The sequence below is a fragment of the Narcine bancroftii genome, chromosome 3 (assembly GCF_036971445.1).
Source record: "Narcine bancroftii isolate sNarBan1 chromosome 3, sNarBan1.hap1, whole genome shotgun sequence".
Taxonomy (NCBI): Eukaryota; Metazoa; Chordata; class Chondrichthyes; order Torpediniformes; family Narcinidae; genus Narcine; species Narcine bancroftii.
Genome location: NC_091471.1, coordinates 276256372 through 276273435, shown reverse-complemented (window position 1 = coordinate 276273435; position 17064 = coordinate 276256372). Strand labels below are relative to the sequence as shown.

Here is a 17064-nt window from a genome sequence, read left to right as displayed (position 1 = left end):
GTAAAAAGAGATTATTCACAATGTCGACAAAAAGTTCAATTTAAATGGTCAGACAAGATTAAATATTTAGGTATACGTATTGATAGTAATTTGACAAATTTATACAAATCAAATTATATTCTGATACTTAAAATGATAGACGAAGATTTAAAGAGATGTGTAAATTTGCCTATTACATTATTGGGAGAGTGAATTGTATTAAAATGAATATTTTTCCAAGAATTCAATATCTATTTCAAGCTTTATATCTATACTTCAAAAAAATTTTCATGATTTAAATAAACAAGTTAGGAAATTCCCCTGGAAAGGAAAAATGGTAAGAAACACATTAGAAAAGTTAACATGGAAATATGAACAAGGGGGACTACAACTTCTTAATTTTAAAAAATTATAACAAGGCAGCACAATTAAGATTTTTAGATTCCATGCTTGTATAAACTAAACCATCTTGAGTGGACATTGAATTAAATAAGATAGGAGAAATTATACCAGAGTTTATTTATCATAACAGATAAAGATGCTCTGATATTAAAACATTTGGAATAAAATTAGAAATAGATGGAAATCTTCTTTCATTAAAAATGCTATTAATCCTTTATTGATTTTTTTTAAATATATGGAATAATAAAGTAATTTCAAAACTGGGCGATTGTTATGATAATAGGACATTGATGCCTTTTGATCAATTAATAATTAAATATTATATTCCTCGCAATACATTATTATTTTCATTTGAAAGCTTATTTAAGGGAGAAATTAGGATCAGAAATGGTTTTAAAATATCTTTCAAATTTGGAGCAAATTATAGTTGAAGGAATAACTAAAAAATGTATTTCAATTGCGTACATTTTGTTACAAGAACAAACACCTGAAGTAGGTTTGTTTAATTCAAAAGAAAGGAACATGATCTAGACATGATAATAGATCATCAGGATTGGCAAAATTTATGTAAAGTTATGTCTAATACTATCAATGCAAGACTTAAATTATTCCATTATAATTTTTTTTAATGCCAATTGTATATCACACCTTATAAACTGAATAGATGGAAATCAAACTTATCGGATCAATGTTTTAGATGTGGAAAAGAAATCAGAACTTTTTTTTCATTCCTCATAGTCCTGCTGAAGGATTTTTTTGTTTCTATCAGTAAATTTTTTGCAAAGAATAACTGGAGTGATTTTTCCGTTAAACCCTGAATTATTCTTGTGAAGAAATTTTGAAAGAGTTACTCCTAAATTACTATTGTCAGATTCTCAATTAAAATTTGTTATATTAGCTTTAATAATAGCAAATAAATGTATTGCTGTAACATGGAAATTTGATGTTTCATTAACATTAGACAGATGGCATGTTGAGATTGAAATTTGTATTTCTTTAGCAAAATTACATAATTTGAGGGCTAAATATTCGTTATTTCTACAAATATGGAGCCCACATACTAGGATGAGGCTAAAAAAATTTTTTTTAATTCTCCTGATCAGTGAAGTTTTCTCTGAAAGAATAACAACTTTATGATATTTCTGAGATGCTTGAGTTTCATCTGATGCAATCCAAATTAATTATTATGCAGTAATGATCTTATGCATTTTAGTTATGGGATTAGATTAGGTTTTGGTGGGGGGGGGGGGGAAAGAAGGGAGGTTTTTTTTTGTATTTTAGTTTTTGTTTTTTTAATATATATTTTCAGCATATATTTGTTAAATGTATTATGGTGACTTATTATTGTTTATTATGATCTTATATATATATTATAGATTAAATTAAATACTCAAAAAAGGGGTTGTGGAATCAAAAGCCCCTTATACACTTGCATCTTTCCAAGGAATTAACAGCCAATTGACAGGATAAGGGTCGAGCATGAAATTAAATTAGTCTGATCACCAACATAAAATGATGCCATTTCACACTGGGGATAGACTGCCTTGACCCCTACTGCAATTCTGGGCATCTGCAGATGCTGGTGTTCGAATTAGCCAAAGTGTGAAACTGAGAATTGCATTCTAGGACAGAAATGACAAGTTTTTGCGTGAGTGCAGGAACATGAAGGAAGGAAAAGATTAAAATGAAGGTATAAAATTGCTGTGGGAAAGTCGCAGCAGGAGAAAGAGCAAAGTGCTAGCAATAGTGGACAATTTATAAACAGCATTGGAAAGTAGGTAGTTCTATCGTGCACAATTTATTATAAAGTCCGTGGGGGGAAAAGCGATAGCGGACCTGCGCTCCCAGAATTCCGTGCAACAGTGAAACCCCTCCATGCGTGTTCCGTGCATGCAGCCTTGCATACAGCCCTTTCTCTGCCACACGGAATTCTGGGAGGGCAGGTCTGCCATCGCTTTGTCCCTCGGTCTTTATAAATTGGGCGTGATAGTGGTACCAAAAGCTGTTTAAAAATTGTCTGCTATTGGTATTTATTGCAAGCATTTTCCCCACAATCCTTTATAAAGATTTATAAAGGATTCGCAAAGGGAATTCTGATAACAGAATTCTCATCATAATGAAGAAAAGTCCCCAAATATTTATTCAACAAATCAGAAACACCCTTCAGGAGGCAGGTGCGGATATGTGATTGACTACCATCCACAGAAGACCAACAGAAATACAAATGCTACACTGCAAGATGTGAACCATGGAAAAGGTAGTATGCTTTGGATCTTGGGTAGTTCCTTCACGCCTCCACGCTTTGCTCTTACCATCACTATGATACTGGTTAATCTTGGTCTCTTCTTCTAGAATTCTGCCAGCTCTTTTAAATACTTGGGAAACTGTAATCTGGCTCTCTTTTCTGTGGCTCACTAGTGCAGCCTCTGTATTTCTTTTCATGAAATCTTCTGCAGATATTAGTCATTGACATAGCCCCACCTTCCTCAAGTCAAGTTTATTACCATCTGACTGTACAACTACAACCTGAAGAAACAACGTTCTCCGGTCCTCGGTGGAAAACTCGCAGACACACTAAACATAATACACATACAGACAAATAATACACATGCAGGACAAGCATTCATGTATACAAATAAATAGTTTTGTGAATATGATAGTCTCAGATGGTTAGTGTGAGCTGTTCCTTTGGTCGTTCGGTATTCTCACTGTCTGTGGGAAGAAGCTGTTCCTCAGCCTGGTGTTTCTGATCTGTCAGATAAATGTTCAGGAACTTTTCTGTTTTTAACATTTTATTTAATATAAAACCACGAGCAAACATATCACAATATTTCAAACTTAGTGTTCATGTGGTATTTTATAAAAAAGAAAAAGTTTAAAATAAACAAGTGTAGCAGCGCTATAGATAAATTACAACTCCCAGAAGTCTAGTGAACTGGCATGGGATGCCATGACATGGCATACGTGGGTTCAGTGTTTTAAAAGAATGAGAGTGACTCGAGTAAATGAGTTCTGATTTATCTGTAACTACGTGTTGGTATTTAACGTTCATCAGCTACCACTGCATTTTCAGTGCTACAGGTGGTGGCTATAAAAGAAAAACCTATAAATCCCCTCCACCCCCTAAAAACTAAAAAAGAAAAAGAGGGACAAGAAAACCACAACAGGTGTACTTCACTTTCAGATACTTTTAAACATATAAATATTCATAGAGACCTATAAGAGAAAGGGTATGTTTGAGATTCATTTAAATGTTAATACCAACAGTTTGTAAGTATGGACTCCACATTTCTCAAAATGTATGATATTTATCTCTTAAATTATAAGCAAGTTTCTCAAGTGGAATACAACTCCAAACCTCTGCATGCCATCTATCCATTCCCAGATCAGTATCTGACTTCCAAGTTATAGCAATACATTTTCTGGCTATTGCCAAGGAAATTTGAACATATTTTACTTGATGAACAGTTTTAGTTTAGGTTTAATCCCTCTAACATCCCCCAGTAAAAATAACATTGGATCCTGTGGGAATCATAGTCCAGTTATTCATTCTAATAAATTACCCAAATCAAGCCAAAAAAGGTTTAATTTGAAACACTGCCAAGTTAAATACAATAAAGTACCAACTTCTTGTTCACATCCAAAATAAATATAATTCATAATATGTAACTTTTGTGGTGTTAAATATAAATGATAAATAAAATTATATTGAACTAACCGATATCTTAGATTTATTGCACTTTTCATACTCTTACACATCTGAATCCACTTATGTTCATCTATTTGCTTATTTAAATCTACCTCCCATTTATACCTTGATTTATGAACTTCCTTTGAGCTTTCTTTTGTAATAATTTATGCATCTCTGAAATAAATTTCTTTACATCTCTAGTACTTAATAGTTCTACTTCCATCTCTGCTGGTAATACTAAATACTAAACATTTCACAAAAAATGTCTTAAATTGATAACATTTTGTATTTTTCAATATCTTCAACTTTTTCTTCATATTACCAAAAATAATTTTCCCAGCTTCAAAACAATCTTTAATTTTCTTAATACCACAATTTTTCTGAATGTTTAATAATTTATTTTCCATAGAAAATGGAACAAGTGTATTTTGAATTAAAGGTTTTCTTCCAGACATTAAACCTCTTTCTCCAATCTCTATCAATTTTATTCCAAAGTTCAATTAATTGTTTCCGCGTGGGTGTTTCTCTATTTGCTATTAACAATCTTGCATTCCATTTATATATAAAAATGTTGTGGATCTGTTTCTACTGTTTAATCAAGTTCTATATTTACCCATGCTGGAATATTACTCAACATACATTACATTAATAAATCTCAACTGTGCTGCTTTATAATAAAATATTAATTTTATCATAATTAATAAAATTGTAGAGCATATTTCCACATCAGTTTCTCCAAAGAAACCATGCCATTTTTCCTTTCCATTTAAAACAAACATTTAATTCCTTAAAAACTTTTTGAGGAATTTAGATTGGAATCAATTGAAATAAATATTGTATTTGACGGAAAAACATGAATCTTAACAAAAATTACTCTACCCATCAAAGTAATAGGTAACATATTCCATTTTTCCCAAATCCTCTAATTTTCTTTAATAAAGAGAAATAGTTTAAATTAAATAATTTTGTCAAATCTAATTGCACATGAATTCCTAAATACTTCATTCCAAGATCTGGCATCTAAATTCAATTACTTCCTTACATTTCTGATCATTTCCATTAATGAAAGAATTTCATTTTTCTCCCAATTAATTTTATAGTCTAATATGTCTATATTATTTTTAAGTTGTTGCAAAGAATTTAAAAGGTCTGTTAACTAAATCAAAACATCATCTGCAAATAAATTTATTTATATTTTTTGTGCTTCACCTGAATACCCACAATCTATCTTGTCATTAATTCAGCTAAAGGCTCTATTGCTAAAACAAATAAAGCTGGTGACAATGGGCAACTTTGTCTACTTGACGTCATTCATTCAAAAGATGATAAAATCTCTCTATTTGTCCCTACTTTTGCAATTTTTTTTATATGCAGTATTTTAACCCAATCTATAAACATTGAACCCAATTTACATTTCTCCAAGATTTAAAGTGTAAATACCATTCTAATCTATCAAATGCCTTTTCAGCATCCAAAGTCACTACCACACTCAGGTCTCCTTTTTTTTGAACCAAATATATCAAACTAAGAATCTTTGCTACATTATCTGCAGATTTACGACCCTTAAGAAATCCAGTTTGATTCATATGTATTGATTTTTGTAAATATTTTGCTAATATTTTATAAATCAACATTTAATTATGAAATTGGTCTATAAAATGCTGGTTTCATTGGATCACTTTTTCAGAATTACTGTAAAATCGCAATTAAAAAGGATTCCAGCAGAGAATTTTTCCTTCATTGCATAATTTAACAGCTCCATAAATGAGGTATTAAAAGATCTTTAAATTTATTTAAAAATTCTACAGGAAATCCATCTCCTGGTGATTTGTTATTTTGCATTGAACTCATTACCTTACTAATTTCCCTTGCCGTAAATACTACATTTAAATATTTCTGCTCCCCATTATTCAGGCTAGTAAAGTAATTTGAGATTTTAAAAACTTGTCACTTATTTTGATCATGTACTGATTCCAAAAGATAGAATTCAGAATAAAATTCGCCAATACATCATTTATTTCTAGTGGTTTATATGTAAAAGTCACTGAAGATTTTTTTTAACTGCATTAATGACTCTAGATGTCTGTTCTGCTTTCAGTTGCCATGCTAAAACTTTAAGAGCTTTCTTCTAATTCATAATATCTGTTTAGTTCTTTGGATTAACTTTTCTGTTCTATATGTCTGAATAGTGTTATATTGAAGATTTTTTGTTAATTAATTGTTTTTTCTTTTCTTCAGAAGAATTATTTTGTAAATCTTTTTTCTAATTTACCTATAACCTGTTCTAATTGATTTGTCCCTTTTATATACTTTTTAAAAAATTTTAGGCAAGTAATTTATTTGACATATATGCTTTTAACGCATCCCAAATATAATTTATAATCTATTGACTTAAAATTGACGTAAAAATAATTGAATTTTCTTTCTTATAAAATCAAAAATCTACTCTTTTAAACCATCTATAATGTATTTTCTTCCTCTAAAGTTGAACATATCAATAAAAGTGGTGAATTATCAGAAAGTACTCTTGCTTTATACTCAACTTTACTAATCCTTCCTTGTAACTGTGCCCATAATTTAAAAAATCTATTCGAATAAGTCATGTCGATGAGAATAAAAAGAATCTCTTTCTCTAGGATTCAACTTTCTCTAAATATCAACTCAATTTAATTGCTTCATAAAATTTAATATAGCCTTCACCTCTTAACTCTTATTACTGTTTTAGTTGATTTATCCAATAATGGATCAAAATAACAATTGAAATCACATATTAAAACCTTTTCCTGCACTTCTACCAAGAATTAAAAAAAAGTTTTATTTATTAAATCTTCATCATCTACATTTGGTGTATAATAAATCTGGCAATTAATCAAAACAACTCCCCACAGGATTAATTATAGTATCTAAAATGTTTACTGGCAATGTTTTTTTAATTAATATTGCTACTCCTCTTGCAATGGAATTAAAAGATAAAGTGATAACTTGGACCACCCAATCCCTTTTTTAATTTAGAATGTTCTTTTTCTGTCAAATTTGTTTCTTTTAAAAATGTAATATCAACCTTCATCTTTTTCATAACATAATATTCTTTTCCTTATTTCATTAAAAAAAAGACGCCGGAAGAGAAAGGAGAAGGCCTTACCTGCATGAAGAAACAGGGAGCCATCGTGGAGAAGAGAGCCCATTCCCCAAGGTTGTTGACGACCCCACAGAGTCACAACCTCCCAACCGCTGGACTGCAAAAGTGGCTCTCTGAGCCAAACAAAAATGCGCAGTGCACTCAAAGGAAAAAGAGAAAACCGACGGGAGGGGGGCCCAGCTGAGGAGTGAGCAAACACAGCATGACCAGCTGAGGGATGCCAGACACCAGGGCTCTCAGCTGGAAGGAGAGGAAAGCAACAGGAAAGGGAGTGATAGGAAAGAAGAACAGCAACAGGAGGCCCAACTAATGACTAGCCCAGAAGAAGAGGACCAACAGCAAGAAATCAAGCAAGAAGCAGCCCAGTAAAGTGAGGCAAGCAACTGAACAAGAAAGGCAGAAGAGACACATATACAAGGAAGAGAAGAAGACAAACACAGGTGCAGACACAGAAGGAGAGGAAGACGACGACCAAGGTCTGCACAGAGAAACAGAAGGTAAATTAGATGAACAGAATATAGATAAAAAATTTCAAGAACAAATGAGAGCATTAAAAGAATGGTTGGCATTAGAATTTAGTGAAATGAAAAGTACAGAAGAAAAAGTGAGAAAAATAGAGCTGGTCATGACAGAAATAGGGAAAAGATTAGAAAATGTGGAAGCACAAGAAAAGGCTGAAGAAATGGAAGTGAATGATAAGAAAATTGGAAGAAAATGACAAAAAAGTTAAAGAGTCACAAGAGTTGTTAGCTCAGAAGATGGATATAATGGAAAACTATAGTAGGCAAAACAACAAAGATAGTGGGACTAAAGGAAGATGAAGGCGGCACAAATATGAAAGAATTTATAAAAGAATGGATCACAAAGGTCCTGTGAATTTCATAAATAAAGGAAGGAATGTAAATAGAAAAGGCACACAGAACACTAGCTCTGAAACCACTGACACAGCAAAAACCAAGATCCGTTTTAGTAAAATTTCTGAGATACACGACAAGAGAAAATATACTGGAGAGGGCAAGGAATAAAATTAGAGAAAACAAAAAAACTATTGAAATACAAGGGTCAAAAAATATTTTTTTACCCAGACATAAGTTTTGAACTCTTAAAGAAGAGGAAGAAGTTTAATACAGCAAAATCGATCCTATGGAAAAAAAAAGGTTATAAACTTATGTTAAGATATCCAGCAGTGCTTAAAATATTTATCCCGGGGGAGCAAAACAGACTGTTCTCAGATCTGGAGGTAGCACGAGAATTTGCAGAACGCCTGCAGGACAGAAGGAGAGATGTAACAAGAACAAAGAAAGATGACAAAATACATACAAAGATGTAAAAATAATGCTTCAGTAAGAACTAAAGAAGGGAATAAAAAGGGAAGAAAGGAAGTAAGGGGGGAAAAAAAAGAGGATGAGCTTTGTTATATGTGAAGATAAAAGTCTTTTCTGGAGGGGGTAGGGTGGGAGAGAATAACCGTCATTGCGAAATGAGTTGACGCTTGCGAGCGGGTTCGCAATCCAAATGCAGAGGGGAGTTGTGGTTGGGCCATGTATGACTATAAATATTAATGGAATACATAACCAAACAAAAAAGGCTATTAAATTTCCTGAAAAAATTAAAAATAGACATAGCATTTGTATGAGATGGTATGAGACGGGAATTGAGTAAGATTGATTGGGTGGTGTTTATGGGGGAGTTGATGGTGGATAGACAATGGAAAGCATTCAAAGATCTAATGGAAGAATTGCAGAAATCGTTTATACCGGTTTGGCATAAAAATAAACCAAAGGTGACTCAACCGTGGATAACAAAGGAAATTAGAGACAGCATTAGGTCCAAAGGGAGAGCATATCAATTGGCCAAAAAAAGTACCAAATCCAAAGACTGGGAACAGTTCAAGATGCAGCAAAGGAGGACAAAGGGATTAATCAAGAGGGCAAAAATAAATTATGATAGTAAGCTTGCGGCAAATATAAAAACCAACTGCAAAAGCTTTTATAGATAAGTCAAGAGGAAAAGATTGGTGAAATCCAGAGTAGGTCCCTTGCAGTTGGAATCAGGGGAATATATAATGGGGAATAAGGAAATGGCAGACCAATTAAATTCTTACTTTAGTTCTGTTTTCACAAGAGAGGATACAAATAACCTCCCAAGGATGTTGAGAAACATAGAGACTAATGCAAGGGAGGAGCTGAGAGAAATCAGCATCTCTAAGGACATGGTCTTGGGGAAATTGAAGGGATTGAAGCCCGATAAATCCCAAGGGCCTGATAATCTACATCCTAGGGTACTTGAAGTGGACATTTAGATAGCAGATGCTTTAAAAATTATTTTCCAGAACTCGATATACTCAGGATCAGTACCCATGGATTGGAGGGTAGCTAATGTTACCCCACTATTTAAAAAGGGGGGTAGAGAAAAAGCAGGGAATTTTAGGCCGATGAGCCTTACATCAGTAGTGGGCAAAATTATGGAATCCATTATTAAGGATGTAATAGCGGAGCATACGACTAGCAGAGAAGGGATCGGACAGAGAGTCAACATGGATTTACAAAAGGTAAATCATGCTTGACAAATCTATTGGAATTCTTTGAGATGGTGACAGGTAAAATAGATGGGGGAGAGCCAGTGGATGTGGTGTACCTGGATTTCCAAAAGGCCTTCGATAAGGTTCCACATAAACGACTGGCATGCAAAGTCAAGGCTCATGGGATTGGGGGCAAGGTATTGATGTGGATTGAGAACTGGCTGGCAGATCGAAGACAGAGAGTTGGGATAAACGGCTCATTTTCTGAGTGGCAGGCGGTGACCAGTGGGGTGCCACAGGGATCTGTACTGGGACCCCAGCTGTTCACAATTTACATTAATGATCAAGATGAGGGGATTGGATGTAATATCTCCAAATTTGCAGACGACACTAAGCTAGGAGGGGTTGTGTGCACTGAAGAGGGGGTCAGGAAGCTCCAGTGTGATTTGGATAAATTGGGGGACTGGGCAGATACATGGCAAATGCACTACAATGTGGATAAATGTGAGGTTATCCACTTTGGTAATACAAACCGGAGGGCAGACTACTATTTGAATGGCAATAGATTGGGAGATGGGGAAGTGCAGAGAGACCTAAGGGTTCTTGTGCACCAGTCACTGAAGGCGAGTATGCAGGTACAGCAGGCGATTAAAATGGCAAATGGTATGTTGGCCTTCATATCAAGAGCATTTGAGTATAGGAATAAGGATACCTTACTGCAGCTGCACAGAGCCTTGGTGAGACAACACCTTGAGTATTGTGTGCAGTTTTGGTCGCCTTATCTGAGGAAGGATGTTCTTGCAATGGAGGGAGTGCAAAGGCGATTCACCAGGCTGATCCCTGGAATGGCAGGAATAACTTATGAGGAAAGATTGCGCAATTTGGGATTGTATGCTGGAGTTTAGAAGATTGAGAGGGGATCTCATAGAGACATATAAAATTCTGGCAGGACTGGACAGAATGGATGCAGATGGGATGTTTCCAATGATGGGAAAATCCAGAACCCGGGGCCATGGTTTGAGGATAATAGGCAAACCATTTAGGACCGAGATGAGGAGGAATTTCTTTACCCAGAGGGTGGTGAATCTGTGGAATTCACTGCCACAGAGAGCAGTAGAGGCAGGTTCATTGAATATATTTAAGAGGGAATTAGATATATTTCTTCAGTATAAGGGAATTAGGGGTTACGGAGAGAAGGCGGAGACGGGGTGCTGAACTTTAAGATCAGCCATGATCTCATTGAATGGTTGAGTAGGGTCAAAGGTCCGAATGACCTACTCCTGCTCCTATCTTCTATGTTTCTATGTTGTGCAGGAAACGCATCTAACTGAAGTGGAACATAATAAATTAAGGAGAGACTGGGTAGGGCACATAGCAGCAGCATCATATAATTCAAAAGCTAGAGGTGTAGCTATATTAATTAATAACAATATACCAATCAAAATAGAGGAGGAATTAATAGATCCGGCAGAGAAATAAGTAATGATGAAGGGTCAGATATATTCAGAATTCTGGAATTTGAGCAATATATATGCACCTAATGAAGAGGATCAAAAGTTTATGCAAGATATTTTTTTGAAGGTTGTAGATACGCAGGGGAATATATTGATAGGATGGGATTTTAACCTTAATTTGCATCCAATGTTGGATAAAACTGGACAAAAGACGAGCAAAAAGAATAAAGTGGCCAGATTTATGGTTAAATCAATGCAGGAAATGAAACATTTGGATATATGGAAGAGGCAGAACCCAAGGGAGAAGGAATACTCATTATTTGAGTAGGCATAAAACATACACAAGGTATGTTGATATGTTTTTGTTGTCAGCCCATATTCAAGAGAGTTAGGAAAACTGAATATAAAGCTCAACTGCTATCTGATCACTCATCCCTGTTATTACCAATAGAACTGGAGGACATCCCACCAAGAACATATACATGGAGATTAAACTCCATGCTACTTAAAAGACAGGAATTTAGAGAATTTATTGAACGCTAAATTAAAATGTACTTTGAAATAAATATGGAATCAGTGAAAGACAAATTTATATTATGGGATGCAATGAAAGATAATAAGTTATGAAACTAAGATGAAAAAGGACTACAATTGGGAAATAGAACAGTTGGAAAGGGAGATAGTAAGTACAGAAAAAGAACTAGTAACAAGGGACGATATAACAAAAAGAAGAGAATTGACGGACAAAAGAATAAAATACGAAACATTACAAACGTTTAAGGTGGAGAAGAACATAATGAAAATAAAGCATAAGTATTATGAGCTAGGAAAAAAAACACACAAAATATTAGCCTGGCAACTTAAAACAGAACAAGCCAAAAGAACTGTATTGGCATCAAGAAAATAGGACAAACAAATTACAAAAAATCCAATGGAGATAAACAAATTACAAAAAATCCAATGGAGATAAACAAATTACAAAAAATCCAATGGAGATAAACAAATTACAAAAAATCCAATGGAGATTAGTGAGAACTTTAAGGAATTTTATGAACAATTATACCAAACTGAGAACGAGGGGAAAGATGATAAAAATAGAAGAGTTTTTAGCTAAAATTGAACTGCCGAAATTGCAAGAAGAGGAGCAAAACAAGCTGATAAAACCATTTGAAATAGAGCAAGTACAGGATATATTAAAAAATCTGCCGAACAATAAAATGCCTGGAGAGGATGGATTCCCAGTAGAATTCTATAAAACATTTAAAGAGTTATTAATTCCTCCTCTCCTGGAAGTAATGAACCAGACAGATGAAACACAAAACTTGCCAGATTCATGTAAGACAGCAATAATTACAGTAATACCAAAAATGGTGAAGGATCCACTCACACCAGCATCATTTAGACCAATATCTCTACTTAATTCAGATTATAAGATAATACCAAAATTATTAGCAAACAGATTGGCCGACTGTGTACCAAAATAGTAAAACAAGATCAAATTGGATTTATTTAGAAAAGACGAACAGCAGATAAAGTCTGTAAATTTATTAATTTAATTCATGCAGTTCAAGGAAATAAGATGCCAACAGTGGCTGTTGCTTTAGACGCACTAAAAGCCTTTGACAGGGTAGAATGGAATTATTTATTCAAAGTATGACAGAGGTTCAATTTACCAGAAAAATACATTAATTGGATTAAAGCATTATAAAATGGACCATTGGCGAAGGTGACAGTAAATGGATATGTATCGAACCAATTTAAATTAAGTAGGTCAACTAGGCAGGGATGTCCACCATCTCCCTCACTGTTCGCTTTAGCAATAGAACCTTTGGCAGAACTGATAAGAACAGTAAATAAAAAAGGGATAAAAATAAAGGAGTATAAAATCAGTTTATTTGCAGATGACATCATAGTATACTTAACAGAAACAGAAATATCAATAAAAGAACTACATATGAAATTGATGGAATATGGAGAAATATCGAGGTACAAGATCAACGCAAATGAAAGTGAAGCGATGACAATGAGTAATGCGGATTATACAGAATTTAAAAAAGAATCACCATTTAAATGGCAAACTCAAGCAATCCAATACCTAGGTATTGGATAATAATTTAAGCCACCTGTACAAATTAAATTATCAACCATTAATAAAGAAATTGCAGGAAGACTTAGAACATTGGAAAGAATTACCACTAATGTTGATAGGGAGGGTAAATTGCATTAAAATGAATGCCTTCCCAAGGAAACAATACTTATTTAAATCGTTACCAATTCCCTTAACAGAGAAATTCTTTAATGAACTAGAAAATAATAAGGAAATTTTTATGGAAAGGGGGGAAACTGAGGATAGCGTTAGATAAATTAACAGAGAGGTACAACCAAGATGGTTTGCAGTTATCAAACTTTAAAAATTATTCTAGAGCAGCACAATTAAGGTATTTATCAGATCTTTTATCAGACAAGGGAAAAACCAGATTGGACTAAGATAGAGCTAGATAAAATAGGGGAGAGGGTACCAGAACATATACTTTACAAGTGGGATGAAAAGCTGGTGCTATATAAAAGCTCACCAGTACTGCATCATTTATTCAATATATGGAAGAAGATTCACTTAGAAAGGAAAAAAACAAATTACCAATACCAAAATTATTATTGACGCAAAAATCAGCTAATCCCTTTTACAATATAGAGAATGGGAGAGAAAAGGAATTAAAAGAATAGAAAATTGTTTTTTGGGAAATAATTTATTAACATTTGAAGTACAAATATGGAATAACTCACAGTACAATGTTTGGATACCATCAACTAAAAGCTACTTAAAGGATAAACTGGGAAACAGACTGAGATTACCAGAAGGAAGTAGCTATGAATATGTGATTACAGAAACAATGATAATAAAGATTTATAACGAACGTTAACATCAAGCTGCAAGAGAAGGAAAATGATGAAATAAGCTATAAACCCAAATAAAAGTGAGAAAAAGATTTAAACAAAGATAAAAAATGAAATATGGGAAAAGTTATGCTCTGGAACTATGAAGAACATAATAAATACGAGGTTATGCATGATACAATATAATTGGTTACACAGGCTATATATCACGCCCCAAAAGTTAAATAAATGGGATCCAACAGTATCAGATAGACGTTTTTGCTGTAAGAAGGAAACGGGAACAACAGTACATGCAATTTGGGCATGTGAGAAAGTGAAAAAGTTTTGGGAAGATCTAAATCAGGTATTAAATAAAATCACAAAAAGCAACATACCAAAAAATCCAGAGATCTTTCTTCTAAGTAATATAAGTAAAGCATTAGGCCTTAAATTGGATGAAACACAAAAAAGATTTATTATGATAGCCTTAGCAGTAGCAAAAAAAATGTATAATGTCAACTTGAAAATCAGAAGATAGCCTGAGAGTACAGCAATGAAAATGAATAAATGTATTCCATTGGAAAAATTAACAATTTAAAAAATAAAGTCACAGTATTTGAACAAATTTGTGAAACGAACATGGAACATAACAGAGAGGGCTTGCCTCGGACCTCCACCCCCTAAAATGATAAGACGACAAAATGAACTGATCCATGTGTAAAAGTAGATGACGCAATTTTCCTGTTTATTTTCATTGTGTGATGACATTGTTTAATGGATTTATTGTATTGTATATGTTGAACGTTTAATGGGTTTGGAGGGGGTGGGAAGGGGGGAGGAAAGGTGCGGGGGGGGAAGGGGAGAAAATGCTACTGTGTATATTTAAGAGGGAAATGTTTTTGTGCATTTTGATTGATATGGTTCATAGTGTGAAAATTTTTTTTAATTTAAAAAAAAATAGAAGTTAAACTGGATTGCTTGCAGAACAATCACAGCATTATGTGACAATAAACTTGAAGTGAACTGAAAAAAAATGCTGTAATCATAACGGTTTTCAAGATAAAAAAAAAGTCAAATCTCATAGCACCAACAAGAGCAAGGAATTGCAGGCAGAGGCATGGCTCACTTTTGAATGCCGTCATCAGTTTCATCACAACTGGCTCCTTCCAACAAGATAAAGCATTGTAGCCCAAATTGCAGGGTGAATTTCACCCATCAAGGGACAGTGGGCATGCCATGTTCACTGTACAATGTTACGAACTAACATACCTTATTAGTACTAAGAAAAAGGCAATGGAAAATTCCAAATAATTTTTATTATACCATTAATAACATATCATTTCTTACATAACTATTTTAAATCCCTGCTTTTGCATGTGTGTGAAAAAAGATTAAATTCTAAACTATCACAATTAAAGCTTGATTCTGAACAAGTTCATTTTAAAGTCCAATTTCAAACATCTAGTTGAACTTGAAAATCTTTTGAAATTGCAGTTCAGAAATAATTATGAAGCACTTTTAAACATTATATCTTCCGATCTCTTTAAACTTGCTTGACTTTTGATGAGTTGTTGTTCAGAGAGAGATTTCTTCTTACGAGTTTTTTCATGTTTCCGCCCATGTTGTTAGGGTTGTGGAATTGTGATTTTCCTGATGATTTCTTTTTCAAACAGGAGTGACCATCTTTTCTTAAAAGAGCCATCAGAAATGGTCTTACTTAAAAGCCATTTGTGTTGTAAATCTATGATGAGGAACACTCCATTGTTCTTGAATCAATTAAAACCCACTTCAGTTCCATTAGCTCTGCCTTTCTAAGACACATTGACTTTGAAAATGACCTCACGTCTTAGTGTATTATACATGTGATGTGATCTGTGTGTGTCCCTGTATCCAGCCTACAAACTAACTTACTAAGAATATATACACAATATAAAAGGTTTTAACTTTAAAGATTAACACATCTGTTACAAATAACTCAGCAGAAAGCAGCATAAAACACTGGAAAAGACTGAGATCACAAAAGATGGGTTCTGGATTTTGAGACAATGGAGCATCCTGTTCAAGATTAACTCTCCACATTTCGATCTGGCCTTTACAAATTATCTCTATTACAGTAAAAGTCCAAAAATCCAAATACCAGAAATCTGGACCATCTGAGAATCTGGACCTCAAAAACTCTTGGCTTTTGTGTGCATGGGTGCTGCAGATGCGCAGCGGCAACAAGTGACGCCCGTGGAAGTTGTGGAAATGTAATAATTGTTTTTTGTTATTCTCCCATTTATTCTCATTCTATTTGAATTTTAAAAGTACTGCCTGGGAATCCATAAAATTCAGACTAATCCAATTCCCGACCAGTCCAGAGTTTAGAAGTTTTACTGTACCTTAAAAATTCACATTTTGTTTTGTATTTTCTGGATAGTATTTTTAAAAAAAAAACACAACTGAATGTTGTCTACCTCCAACATCTCCCCAAAGTAAAACCAATGTTTTTACTTCAGCCATGGTATCTATACACTTCATGTTTTACATCTCCCCAAAATAAGTGTTTATGAAGCAACACTTACCCCTGTCCCACAAGGGCAGAACTGGGCTTGGACATTTGGCAGACCGTACATTGCAGTGTCAGTTTGATGGTTCTGCTGGTAATTCTGCCCATCCATGACACAATGCACTTTAAGCATTAGGCACAGTCCAGCTGCATTTTGTACAAGTTCAAGTTGCGTGCAGTGCCAGAGGAAAAGAATGAAGGCCAAACAGATCTTATCTGTAAGAGTCTTGGCACACCATGTCCTAGAACAAAAGGAGAAAAAAAAAGACAAAAGGTTAATGGCAGGATTCTCAACAGTGTGGAACAACAGTTTGGGTCCAAAACCATTCAAGATTGCTAAAAAGGCTTAATTATTCAGAGGATCAAATACAAGTGATATTGCAGCTTCATAAAACTGGTTGATGTGAAAGCTATAGAGGGTGAAAGAAGATGATGCCTGGATTGGAAGGTATCTTA

General features: G+C 34.0%; 1 protein-coding gene across 3 annotated transcripts in view; it reads right to left on the bottom strand.

The window, feature by feature from the left end:
• sbno2b (strawberry notch homolog 2b) overlaps positions 1-17064 on the bottom strand; it is a 189102-nt gene that overhangs the window by 145054 nt on the left and 26984 nt on the right. For all 3 annotated transcript variants that reach the window (XM_069928192.1, XM_069928191.1, XM_069928193.1), the window contains one exon: positions 16625-16850. In XM_069928192.1, the coding sequence (XP_069784293.1) occupies positions 16625-16741 (117 nt within the window). In that variant the 5' untranslated portion in view covers positions 16742-16850. The remainder of the gene's footprint in view (positions 1-16624; positions 16851-17064) is intronic.